The sequence below is a fragment of the Lolium rigidum genome, chromosome 4 (assembly GCF_022539505.1).
Source record: "Lolium rigidum isolate FL_2022 chromosome 4, APGP_CSIRO_Lrig_0.1, whole genome shotgun sequence".
Classification (NCBI taxonomy): domain Eukaryota; kingdom Viridiplantae; phylum Streptophyta; class Magnoliopsida; order Poales; family Poaceae; genus Lolium; species Lolium rigidum.
In genome coordinates this window covers 82077328-82090026 of record NC_061511.1, presented here as the reverse complement: position 1 = coordinate 82090026, position 12699 = coordinate 82077328, and the positions used below count along the sequence as shown (strand labels likewise).

General features: G+C 45.3%; 1 protein-coding gene across 1 annotated transcript; it reads right to left on the bottom strand.

Annotated features, from left to right (window-relative positions):
* Positions 1 to 10956: 10956 nt before the first annotated feature.
* LOC124647301 (lachrymatory-factor synthase-like) lies at positions 10957 to 11542 on the bottom strand. Its single transcript, XM_047187264.1, has one exon. The coding sequence runs from the start codon at positions 11540 to 11542 to the stop codon at positions 11015 to 11017; it is 528 nt and encodes a 175-aa protein (XP_047043220.1). The 3' UTR covers positions 10957 to 11014.
* Between the last annotated feature and the right edge of the window lie 1157 nt (positions 11543 to 12699).

Sequence of the window (12699 nt, the reverse complement as noted above, 5' to 3'; positions counted from 1 at the left end):
GGGGCCACGGGGTGGTGCCACCATAGGGGGCGCGCCCCCTTGGGCCGCGCGGCCGGGTGGTGTGGGCCCCCCGGCACCCCTCCGACTCTTCTCTCGGTGCTCGGAAGCTTCCGGGAATTATAAGGCCCTCGGTCTTGATTTTGTCCGATTCGAAAATATTTCTTTACTAGGATTTCGAAACCAAAAACAGCAGAAAACAACAAGCGGCACTTCGGCATCTTGTTAATAGGTTAGTTCCAGAAAATGCACGAATATGACATAAAGTATGCATAAAACATGTAGGTATCATCAATAATATGGCATGGAACATAAGAAATTATCGATACGTCGGAGACGTATCATTGCTGCACTTACTGGAGAGACACCTTATCATCTTGGTGCTCTAGTTGCTCGCCGTTTGTCTAACAAGGGGCCTATTTTTGGAGGAATTGTTGCATCACGCATTTTGGCATATTTAAATCTTCCTCTTGACCCTACTGATGTGAAATTAACTCATATAAGACTTGATATTGCTGCTATGAAGAGTCATCAATTTGTTACAATTGACTCTAGTTTAGATAATATTGTCTATAGAATGTTGTTTGCTGATGGGGATGAGAGGGAAATCCCATTGCCGCAGCCAGATTTGTTCAGTATTCACAGGAAACCGTGGTCGCGCTCTAAGGAGGAGGTGGATGAGCAGCTGAGGATACATGGGTTCCACCAGCAGCATGACTCCGAGGACGCCGAGCCCTCCCACGACTACACCGTCACGTATCCTGGTGCTTCTTCCAGCACATACCCAGAACAGGATCCATCTTCGTCGTACTACGGAGGTGCTACTTCATGGGCACCATGGGATTGATCTCCACTTAGGCCAAAAGCCTAAGCTTGGGGGGAGGTATACCAGCATCACTCATTCTTTGCATATTATAGTTGCTGGATACTTGTACATACTTGTTTAGCTTCTTAAAGTGGTTTTCTAATAAGAGGGAGATGATATTTGGGGAAGTGCTAATTAAAAACAGATTCTGGACTGACACAATTTTTTTTTTCAAAAACAGTCAGAACGTTATTTTGCGAAGCCAATTTTTGTGCATGTTCCCCAGGTTATTATCTAACTTTCATTAGTTGAACACTTTTCGAGCTGAGCAGCGGAAGAATTTCTTAAAAATCGATTACTGTACTGCTGTCAAGTTTGACGAATTTCTGCTCGCTTTGTGTTTATGTGACTCTTTTAGTTTTCATTTTCTTGTTTTTGCTTTGTTTCTTTCCTAAAACACAAAAAGACCAAAAATATTTATGTTGTTTCTCTTTACCATTTGTTTATTTTGGTTTCTTGCTTTTATTTTGCTTTATTTGCTATCGTTGGTTTGCTATAAGAAAATCCAAAAAGATTTTACTTTGTTTGCTTGTTTCCTTTTGTTCTTGTTTCCAATTCGAAAACACCAAAAATATTTGCTGTTCTTCTTTGGTTTTGTAAAGTTCATTATGGAGTTCAGTGGTCTTCGGTGGTTGGAGCTTGGCCTTCATTCCATATTATTCAAGCTACACAAGTGAAAAGCAATGATGACGATCTACGACAATTCGACTGTGGTGAGAGGCTGGTATGAACTCTATTTGTTTTCATTTTTGTACATATACTCATCCATGTGAGCATGCTTAGTTGGTTCATGTGAGGTATATGTCATTTAAGAAAGTCTAGTAGTTCATGATCTCTCATGCTTAGCTCCAATTTATTAATATGAGTAGCATATCATAAATATTTGCTTGCATTGCTTTATTCATAGATAGGTATGACATTGTGGTATCCTCTTCTGAATAACTAGATGATACCCCGCACGTTGCTGCGGGAACTTATAAAATTATGTGTATGGCTTGATTTAAACTTAAGATTGAATGAAACCATTGAAAGAACGTAACAATAATCGGACCAAGGGAAAAAAATAAGGAGTGGAGAACGCTTTGATATAATATTTTGGATCGATAGCTATTCAGTTAGATCAAAAATGTGCTTGAGAATAGCAAAAGGGACTACTTATTCGGTTAGAAATTAATGGACACAACGTTATTGTATATATCAATCAAGAATCAAAGATAAGATTAAGGAATTTCATTTGTATTGGAAACATTTCAATATTTTGTAACCTAGTACAAACTAATTCGCAATGGCAAATGTAGTGCTTACACAGACAAAAAAAATAAAGTAAATGATTTAAAACAAATGAAATAAAATATGGAAGGTCTTGTGTATTGAGACAATGTCACGAAGGATATCGTTGTCAAAATAAGGGGAACATGCAACGATAGTTTGAGCGCAAACACTGCTAACTTCACAACCAAATACATGAGAAAACTCACAGTATTTTCTGTCTATCGTACACACAAAGAAAGGTTAAACCATGTAAAATGAATATAAGTGTAATTGAGAAGCAATGTAAGAGGAACATTAGCATTTCATTGTACAATTGATGTTGCAAGTGTAAGATGAATAATGACGTTAGTTGAACTTTCATTTGAGATTGAAAAGTTAAAAGATGATCTATCACTAACAAATTGAAAGCTGAACCATCAGAATATGTATCAGCCTCCTAAATCTTTTATATTGATGTCATCAATTGTGTAGCCGAACTAACCAACAGAGATATTTCATCTCTGAGTGTACAGTAAAGACTCTGATTCTTAATTATTAATTATTTGGAGTGGCATCTGCATCAAGAAAAATAGCTCAATCCTGAAATAATTAATATTGTATCTAATAGGATGGCAATGCATGTAAACAGAACAAACATCAAACTGAAAGTTATCTAACAGAAACATTAGCATGACATAGTTACAGAGAGAGCCAAAGAAAAACCACGTAAAACATACCATAGTCTTGCATGAAATTAACACCGAGACAAAGAAGCAAAAGCAAATATCGGGATGTAAAGAAAGGGTCATAGTCTTGCATGAATCGTGTGAAGTAGATCTCTTCATTCAGGCATCAACACAAGTTAATATGGGTTCTTAACATAATGAACTACAGTTAAGCTTCGCCTGCTTGGTGCCTGTGTCCTACACTTCAAACGGAATCAACAAAAAAAATCTATTGATGTCAGAGATATCACTTCTTGGCTTCCATAATCTGCAGAGCAAAACATACAACACTGTAAACGTCAATTGCTGACATGCAATCCGATCTGGCAAATAATTAAGGATAGGATTAGCAGTACCTATTAAAACCAGATGCTTGGGGATGAGGACAACCTGCATTGGCAAGACGGATAGGCAGTCACGAGCCATATGCCAGATCAGTTTTCCATGTGCTCCTCCTCTGATCGTCGTGGCTGCTATCCTTTGCTGCGTTCACTCGTTGGTGAGAAGATACATAGAAGAAAGAACTGCAGCATCTCGTGATGCAAGGAGAAAGATTACACTTGAATATATAGCAGAATTAGTAGGGAGGAGAAATAGTAGGGACTATGGAGTATAGACGGGAGGGAGTAACTCACCAGTCACTAGCCTCGACGTCAATATCAGGTGTTTGGCATGCAGTCACCGGCGGTAAGGCAAATATAAGCGGCGTCGCAGATGCTGGCCTTCACTTGAGCTCGGAGCCTCGGATTTTATAGGGGACAAATCTTCCGGCACTAGTGGGGAGAGGAAGAGGGTGTGCCGCCGTCGCGTAATCATGGCGAAGATGAAACGTCAAGGGTCGATTATCTTTCTGTTTTTCTGAGCGGATCAAGCCTCGATGATCTATGTACGCATCATGTATGGGCCTCTCGTCCAGTCCATGTAGGGGCCTCTCGTCCAGCCCAAGGAAGGACGCCTCCTGCACGTACGAGAAGGCTACTGCCAGACAACGGTGTGCTACGGTGGATGACATGTTGGAGATGATGTGGAAGGTTTAAATGACATGGCAAGTTATGATTGGTCAGAGATGCTTGATGAGGTGGATATGCTGCATGTAAAGAGAAATGGGATCACCTATTAAGAATAGAAAGATTCACTTGAATCAACTTGGCACATGCTCACACATGCATATGACTGAACAAAAAGTCAATTAAGCCTCGATGATTTAATTTACCTCAGAGTTCTTGTATCACTTTTATGCCTCCGTTAATTTATTTTGTCGCAAGCATGATTATGACAGTTACTGCTCTCTTGATTGTCGCTTCCCGGTCTATTGCTAGCCTTCACTTGTACTGAGCGGGAATGCTGCTCGTGCTTCCAAACCCCTGAAAACCAAGTTATTCCAGAGTGTCCACCATAAATACCTATGCATGGCATTTCAAACCATTCCAAGTAAATTATCATGTGCTACCTTTAAACCTTCAAAATGCTTCTCAATTTGTGTCGATGTTTTATAGCTCATGAGGAAATATGTGGTGTTTATCTTTCAATCTTGTCATTTACTCCTGACAGACTTTCATAATGGACTAGTGGCACATCCGCTTATCCAATAATTTTGCAAAAAGAGCTGGCAACGGGGTTCCCAGCCCCATTTAATCAACTTTCATTAATAATTCTCTTCACATGTTTTGCCCTGATTTATCGATAAGCAACTTAAATTGCAAATAGACAATCCTCCATGGTATGTGATTGATGGAAGGCACCCGAGGATTCGGTTAGCCATGGCTTGTGTAAGCAAAGGTTGGGGGGAGTGTCATCCATAATAAAACTAAAGTATGTGTGTAAACAAAAGAGAAGAGGGATGATTTACCTTGCTGGTAGAGATAACGTCCTTCATGGGAGCTGCTCTTGAAAGTCTGGTTGACGAGGTAGTTAGAGTACCCACTATCATTCGTTGACAACAACAAACACCTCTCAAAATAATTTTACTCCTGTTTTACAAATGAAAAGCTCTAGCACATGTTAATCCCTGCTTCCCTCCGCGAAGGGTCAATCTTTTACTTTTACATTGTGTCTCCATCCTTTCTTTGAGCGCCTTCTTGAGAGCACAACAGTCATTCTTAGTATAATATGCTTGTCCCAAAATGTGATTAACTGTGGTATAACTTTAATGCTTTTATCTTTGATAATCTCTACTTCCGATCTTTCCATGAACTTCAAAGGTGCCCGAGCATTTATGTTTTGCTGTACAAATACGGGCAAGCGAGATACCACTTTATCATATCCTTTTATGAACATTGCAATCCTGCTGATAGACATGATTCATGATGCTTATTATTAATTTGTTGGTACCTTTTCCATGATTGACATAGCTATTAGATGATTTTATTTGCATGTATCTTATTATGAATTGCTTAAGTACTTGCCATATCATGAGAATATTTACATCATATGAACAAATGTGTTCGTGAAAGTTCTTTTATCGCACTCAGTTGTTAACTGAATTGCTTGAGGACAAGCAATAAGCTAAGCTTGGGGTGAGTTGATACGTCCAAAACGTATCTACTTTCCCGAACACTTTTGCTATTGTTTTGCCTCTAATTTGTGTATTTTGGATACAACTAACACGGACTAACGCAGTTTTCAGCGGAATTGCTCCGGTGTCTCGTTTTTGTGCGTAAATCCAACTTTCAGGAAAATCCCCGGAATTAATGCCAGAGGGCTTATTTTTCCAGAAGATTCACGGAGCCAGAAGGGCAGGCCAGGGGAGGGCCCATGGCCCCCACACCATGGGCCGGCGCGGCCTAGGAGGGGGCGCGCCGCCCTATGGTGAGGCCCCCTCGGGCAGCCTCCGACGCCCCCCTTTGGACTACTTAATGTCTTCGACCTAAAAACGCATGGGGGGTTAGACGAAATCGCCAGAAGACATCCAGAACACCGCCGCCATCGCGAAACTCCGTCTCGGGACCAGAAACTCCGTTCTGGCACTCCGCCGGGACGGGGAATTGGAGGAGATCATCGCCATCATCACCACCGACGCCTCTCCATCGACCGGCCATGTTTCCCCCATCCATGTGTGAGTAATTCCCCCGCTGTAGGCTGAAGGGGATGGTAGGGATTGGATGAGATTGGTCATGTAATAGCATAAGATTGTTAGGGCATAGTGCCTAGTGTCCAGTAATTGGTACTTTTATGATATTGTTGCAACTTGTTATGCTTAATGCTTGTCACTAGGGCCCGAGTGCCATGATCTCAGATCTGAACATGTTATCAATTCATGATGATATTCATTGCTTTATGATCTTACCTGCAAGTTGTATACACGTATTGTTGTCCGGAACCCGAGGCCCCAAAGTGACAGAAATTGGGACAACCAAAGGGGAAGGCGGTGATATGAGGATCACATGTGTTCACGGAGTGTTAATGCTTTGCTCCGGTGCTCTATTAAAAGGAGTACCTTAATTTCCAGTAGATACCCTAGAGGCCCGGCTGCCACCGAGCCGGTAGGACAAAAGATGTTGTGCAAGTTTCTCATTGCGAGCACGTACGACTAAATATGGAACACATGCCTATTGATTGATTAGTACTTGGATACCGTTTTATTACTATCTGCAAATGCCCTACCTTGATTGTTACATGAGTTTCTCTCATCCATGCAACGCCCGTTCATCCATCCCTGTGCCTACAATATTTTAATCCCGCTGTTTACTATAATCACTACTGCTGTCTTTGTTACACTGCTGGCGATATTTCACCACCGCTATCGCTATAAAACTGTCACTATCGATAAACTCTTGCGAGCAAGTTTGTTTCCAGTGCGCCTGAATTGACAACTCCGCTGTTAAGGCTTACAAATATTCTTTGGCTCCCCTTGTGTCGAATCAATAAATTGGGTTTTACTTCCCTCGAAGACTGTTGCGATCCCCTATACTTGTGGGTCATCAGCCAACAGCTCGCCGGCGCCGCCACAAGTGGCCTTGCCGAGATGGGGATCGAGCTCGAGCATCCTTATTCCAACGCGACGTCGCCTCCACCATCTCGACGCCGTCCCAGTACACCGAGCGAAGTCTAGGCCGGGCGCTACCCGGCGCAGTAGGGGAAGACCCCCCGCCGCCGCCACGCCACCGGGGCTTTGCCCGGCGGCGCCACCGGCGGCGGCGGGAGGAGGGGGTTGCAGTGGGGGCTAGGGTTGAGGGTCGTGCGGGATTCTGTATACACTTGTTCACTATTGGCTTTTGTTGTTGGCATGAACTGTTTGGCTTCCGTAGATGTGAAGAACTTGGATCCTAGTGTGGAATCTTAGGTTCTTTAATTGTACTCTTAGGTTAGACGGTTAGTATGTATTCTCTTCACCTACGAGTATAACTCTTAGGCTTCCAAGAGTCGAACTCGTGGCTGCATTTCTTGTCTTGCCATGCCTTCCTTAAGATTTTTTTTGCGAATATAACCCTAGTATTAAGGGAAACATCGAACATTACAAAACACCCCAACAAAAATGAAAATTGCAACAAACTCCTTGAGATGCCCTTCGTCTTCAACCTCCAGACTGTGTCGATGGCGCACTACCACTACCGCTCCTCACTGAATCGGCCGGAGACGAAGAAGAAGGAATAACCCTCATTGAAGCTCCATGGAGATCCGGAGATCTCCCCATCCAGAAGAAGTCCTCGAAAATCACACCACTCCCACGAGCTTCTCAACGTCGTCATCGAGATGGAGCTAAAGCCAGGAAGACTTTATTGGAGAATACGTCGTCGCCATGACCTAAGCGCCGCCACACCAAATCTTAACCCCAAAACCGGAAAAACTGAACCCTCCCACCGACGGGGACCGAGATCCACCCTGCCTTCATGGCCCGAAGGCCACATAACTGGGGCAGGTCGGCGGTGCTGACGGGAGATGGCCTAGAAACGTAGTCACCTCCATGATCGCCTCCGCTGGAGACATAATAACACACTCATTCAACCAGTGAGATCGCCACCCGAGGGTCTCGAGCAATACACAACATACAATGTACAAGGTTGAAGCTGGAGGGAAAAAAGTCATTCGCGCTCTAGTAGTTTTGTTGTATTCTTCCACCAATGAGCCATGTGTAAGTCCAGATTTATAATACTTTGATGAGTTTCTTTGGGTTCATCTGAACTCAATAATTATAAACCAGCTCCTCCCGTGCCAGGAACTCATGACGACACTATCCCATCAAAAAAGAGGATGACGTTCCTGCCCCCGGAGCATATGCTTCGAGATGACTAGTAAATTCCTATAAAAAGTTAAAGTTTCCAAAAATCTATAGTATTTGACATCATTGATGTCTGTGACTTTTGCATGTCTGCAAAGTTTCATGAACAAAATATATATTTTACGGCCTCGGAAAAAAAGTAGGGTCGTAAATACGATTTGTTGAGCGCCAAATTTGTTTTTTTTAATAGAACGCAAAAGTGTTTTTCAATTTTGAAATTTAACTTGTGTGAAATGTTTCAGATTCTTTACATCTAGAATGCCTTTTTTAGGCGGGGGGGCATGCGCTCCAAGGATAAACATGGAATTTCGCATCAAAAGGTTGTTACAAAGTGTATCTTATCTTCATCCAATAGTACATATCACTAGTAGAAAAATGGCCTTTAGTACCGGTTCATACGAGCTTTAGTCCCGGTTGTGCAACCGGGACTAAAGGGTCGAGACTAAAGGCCCCCCCTTCAGTCTCGGTTGCTTACGAACCGGGACTAAAGGTCCATCCACGTGGGTTCCGTGCGTCGGGGCGAAAATGTCTCCACGTGAATTTTTCTAATTTTATTTTTTCTATTTTTTTCACTCCATTTTTTTTCTATTTTTTTCAGAATTTCTATTATTTCAGTTATTTGCATAGTTTAGTCTCCATCTCTAACTACACTTATCTCTAGTCAAATTACTTACTCGTGGTCAAACTTCCCGCTCGGTCACCCATCCTCCCACTACTCTAACACTAGCACGTTTAACTTCCGAGTTTCATCCCGTATCGCATCCAAGTGCTTCGCGCGCATGTATGTGATACTAGTATCATATCAATCATATTAACATGTTGGTCGATGTCACATTTCTTTATTGTTTGAATTTCAAATAATTCTTTTAATAAACAAAAGTAATGATGTAATAATAATCATGAATAAATAAATAAACATTCACTTTTTAATTTGTATTATTTTTTTTTAATTTTTTTTTTGCCAAACCTGAAACCTAAAAATTTGAAAATATAAAAATTGGGTAGAAGTAATAGTAATCTTTATGCAGGATGCAAATTAATTTTAATTTTTTTAAAAATATAAAATATAAATCCATAATTTATAGCAAAAACTAAAATCTTCCTGCTTTCGTATTTTCATTTGGAATTTTGAGAATCTATATTTGGCTAACCGGGTAAACCGCGGTGAATTCGGATGTAACTTTTTCCCACGATGATTTTGATATATTATACGTTTTTTCCGACGTCGTATGCAAAAGTTAATGCGATTTTACCATTTTTCAAACCTATTTTGCAAAAAATTGAAAATTCGAATTTCTTAATTTCAATGAATAGTAGGTTGCATAACATACAAGAATCTGAAAACATTTTATTTTTTTAATTTTTTATCAATTTCTTTTGTATTTTACAAAGCAAAAAAAGGCGATCCAAGGGGGGAGGGGTGTGAAGGGTGCATGGGGAGTAAAAAACCAGAAAAAACCTTTAGTCCCGGTTGGTGTCTCCAACCGGGACTAAAGAGGCCTGCGCTGGCCGGCAGCCCACCATAGCCCTTTAGTCCCAGTTGGTGAGCACTAGTCTCGGTTCACCAGCAGAACTGGGACTAAAGACCCCATTAGTTTCAGGACAAAGTATTTGGGACTAATGGATTGGGATGGAAGGCCTTTTTTCTACTAGTGTATTATCAGACTATAACCTTTACATGCTGAAAATGTTGCAAATTAAACAAAAATAACACCCATAAAGCACCGCACTGTTTCTTAGGATTGGCAGGAAGCAACAGAGAAGCTAAACTCTAGCAGAAGCACATGTTTTTCTGTGGTTGCTAAGTGAAGTAGAGGAACAAATCTTGTTGAACTTCTCTCCTTTGTGGACCCGCATGTCATTTGATTCTTCCAAAAGTCGGATAGTGGCCCATTGGAACATATGCAAATGTTCGACATGACAAGGGAATAGATTGGTTCGCTTCGAATTCTCCACTCGCTATCCACGGGAACTTTTGCATGCAAGAGAGCGATTGCTAGCCACACAGAGCAAGCGGGCGAGAACGAGAATCGTACGATGCTCGCGTGAGATGAAACATACACAAGAAATGCATGAAAGACAGCTATACGCAGCCAAGATGCACGTTACCTTCACCGTGTCTAGTCAATCATCTAGCTAGCTGTAACAGTAACGATCGACCACTAGTGACAATTTTCTTTTGAAAAAACCGTGGACGTATTGATAATTATCAATATATAGCGGTACAAACAGCTCTAAAATTAATAACAATTACAAATATGTTTTTCGATCACTCAGCGACGGCTACAGACACTAGCGTGAGCCGTAGACGTGCCGCCGTACTTAACATTTATCACCTAACAGACTGAAGTAGTCGTGCTAAGGCTATAAAAGCATAGATTAGCAACCATCGGGAATGATAATAACCATAGATTGAAAGAGAATTCAAGGTGTGGTTATAGCCCACAGCCAGACAGTGCTTATCGGAATTAGAGTTTCAACCTAAGATAGACATAAATGAGACATCAGGTAGGCACTCATGTTGTGCAACATACATTGATACTACCTCCGTTTCGCGAATAAGGCGCACGCGTATTCCAAGACGAACTTTGACCATAAAAATTGAGCAACAAAATCTTAATTATATTATATGTATATAGTATCGTTGGATTCGTATTGAAAAGTACTTTTTAATGATACTAATCTCATACAAACAATCTTTATCTATTTGAAGTAATTCTTGGTCAATCAAAAAAGCTCACAAAACGAGGACGCCTTATTCCTTGAAACGGAGGTAGTACATTTCATACTAGTACATTGCAAGCTAGCAAGTACTCTGGTGCTAGTCAACAAAAACAAAACCAACTTGAAGCAACAAAATATTGCCAACACATCCACTAATTTCAATCTAGTAGTATAACTACTAGCAAGATTTTAACAAGGAGATATCGTAAGCTAAAGCAGCGAGCCAGCGACGCCTCAGGATTCATCCGCGGTGGCGGCCTCCTCGATCCGCGCGGCCATGCCCTTGACGGCGCCGTCGAGGTAGCCGACGAGCCCGTCCCTGCTCCACCCCTGCACGGGCTCGCACTCGAACTCCCACACGATCCTGCACCCCGCCGCCTCCGTCTCCTCGGCGACCGTCATGGTGGCGACGTAGCGCCCGAACCCCATGTTGCCGCCGACGACGGCGTAGCTGAGCCTGCGCGCGGCGTCGTCCAGCTCCAGCAGCTCCTCGTGCGCCCACTTCACCTGCAGCTGCTCCTGCTCCTGGCCCTCCTCCCCCGCCGGGTGCGAGGCGACGTAGCGGACGCAGCCCGGGCTGCCGTCCTCGCCGGCCACGCGCTCGCAGACGTCGACGCCGGAGAGGTACCGGTGCAGCGCGCAGAAGCTGGCGAGGTGCGGCCACGCCGCGGCTGCCGGGGTCGACGGGAGCAGGGCCTCCACCGCGCCGTTCCACTCCTGCGCCTGCTGCTCTTGCGGCTGCGTTGACAACGTTATCTCCATTGTTTTCCGATCGAAGCGGTGGCTGTGGAACTTGTGTTTGACTCTGGGTGGGGCGAGTGCTATGTAGGGATGGCGCGCGAGCAGGAATCTCTTGGGGGTGTGGGACGTGTCACCAGGCACTGCATGGTATTTTTATGACGGCCAGCGACTTTCGACCGCCCCGGTGGGACGGTGGAATGCCTGATTCCAAAGGCCTTAGGGCATCTCCAACCGGGCGACCCAAACGGACGCTACGGCCGCGTCCGTTTCGAGCCGTTTGCGTGGCCGCCGGACATCGCGGACAGCGCCCGCGTCCGCGCTGTCCGTTTGGGTCGCACGCGGCGCCCAACGCGGCGACCCAAAGAGACGCCACGTGGTTCGTCTTCGTGGCGCGGCGCTGCGCCATGGCAGGCCTCGACGGGACAGCCATGGTGGGCGGTGGAACGCGCGGGAAAGATCCCGCGCGCACCAAAGTTCCCGCGCGCGCGAACGCCATTGGCGCACGCTCGCGCCCAAGTTTCCCGCCGAGACCGCCGGCTATAAAGACGGCGGCGGTCTCACCTGCACCGCATCACCGTTCTCTTCCCTCCACCTTCTCCGGCGCCATGCCGCGCACCCTTCGGTCCACATGGGCCAAGCTCTCCTCGCCGCCGGGCCAGGGTTCCCGCGGACGGACGAGGAGGAGCGCGCGGACTCGCGGTGGGTCGCCGACGACGAGGCGCTCCGCGTCGTCGCCGAGGCGGTGGCAAAGAAGGCCGGTGACGCGGAGATGGGGGAAGCGGCCGCGAGGGCCGGCACGAGACCGCGGACGGGCCGGCACGCGGCCGTGGAGGAGGGGCGGACGCCGCGGAGGAGCCCGTCGCCGCGGAGGACCTCGCGCTGGCGAACATCAACGCCGCCATCGAGGAGCGTCTCGCCGACCTCACGCACGTGACGAAGGAGCACGAGGGCATCTGGCGGGCCGGCCGCCGCGGCTTAGGCGACCTCCTCGGCCAGAAGAACGAGGCCGCTCGCTATGCGAGCAGCCCGTCACCTCATCCAGATGCCGTCGCCCGAGCGGCGCGCCCGGGAGGATGCTGCGTCGGCGGAGCGCGGCCGGCAAGAGCGCATGCGCCGGCGGCCGGACAACCACGAGGCCCAGGCCGCCGGCCGCGTCCGCCTGGAGGCGCGCACCGCTG

Excerpts from the sequence above, each read along its gene's own strand:
- LOC124647301 (XM_047187264.1), bottom strand. The coding sequence starts at position 11,542 with ATGGAGATAACGTTGTCAACGCAGCCGCAAGAGCAGCAGGCGCAGGAG.